The 535-nt window shown below is 51.6% G+C and overlaps 1 protein-coding gene across 1 annotated transcript in view; it reads left to right on the top strand.

The window, feature by feature from the left end:
* Cnnm3 (cyclin and CBS domain divalent metal cation transport mediator 3) overlaps positions 1-535 on the top strand; it is an 18,351-nt gene that overhangs the window by 9,530 nt on the left and 8,286 nt on the right. Inside the window, exon 3 of the mRNA XM_026785608.1 lies at positions 1-128. Within this exon, the coding sequence (XP_026641409.1) occupies positions 1-128 (128 nt within the window). The remainder of the gene's footprint in view (positions 129-535) is intronic.

Consider the following 535-nt stretch of genomic DNA (forward strand, 5'->3'; position numbering starts at 1 on the left):
CATCGTGCAGAAGGTGAACAATGAAGGGGAGGGCGACCCCTTCTACGAGGTGCTGGGCTTGGTCACGCTGGAGGACGTCATTGAGGAGATCATCAGGTCTGAGATCCTGGACGAGTCTGAAGACTACCGTGAGTTTGACCTTTGTTCTCTAACTCAAGAGCCCTCCCAGCAGCCTGAAAAGACGTCTGATTCAGGGGCCAGTGGGTCTTAATGCTGCTGAAAACTAGCTAGAGCTCCATCAGACCTTATCTTCCTACTATGGTGTGGGCCATTGTTACCCTCCTTATAAGCCTTGCAGACTGTCCCATTGTTGACTTTTGTGGCCCCTGTGTGAGCAGGGGCTTTGTAACAGCCCTCCATCACTGAAAGAAGTGTCTGCCCTTGACTGGCCAGTGCCTTTCTGATGCTTTTGCTGGCCCACATTCTGTTGCGCATAGCTCCTTAATGCCTTCTTTGAACTGGGTGTGAAGCTCCGTAGTAGAGTATCTGTCTAGCTTGATGGGGCTGGGTATGGTCACCTGCACCATATAGGCTT

This window comes from Microtus ochrogaster, linkage group LG2, assembly GCF_000317375.1.
Source record: "Microtus ochrogaster isolate Prairie Vole_2 linkage group LG2, MicOch1.0, whole genome shotgun sequence".
In the NCBI taxonomy this organism is placed as follows: Eukaryota; Metazoa; Chordata; class Mammalia; order Rodentia; family Cricetidae; genus Microtus; species Microtus ochrogaster.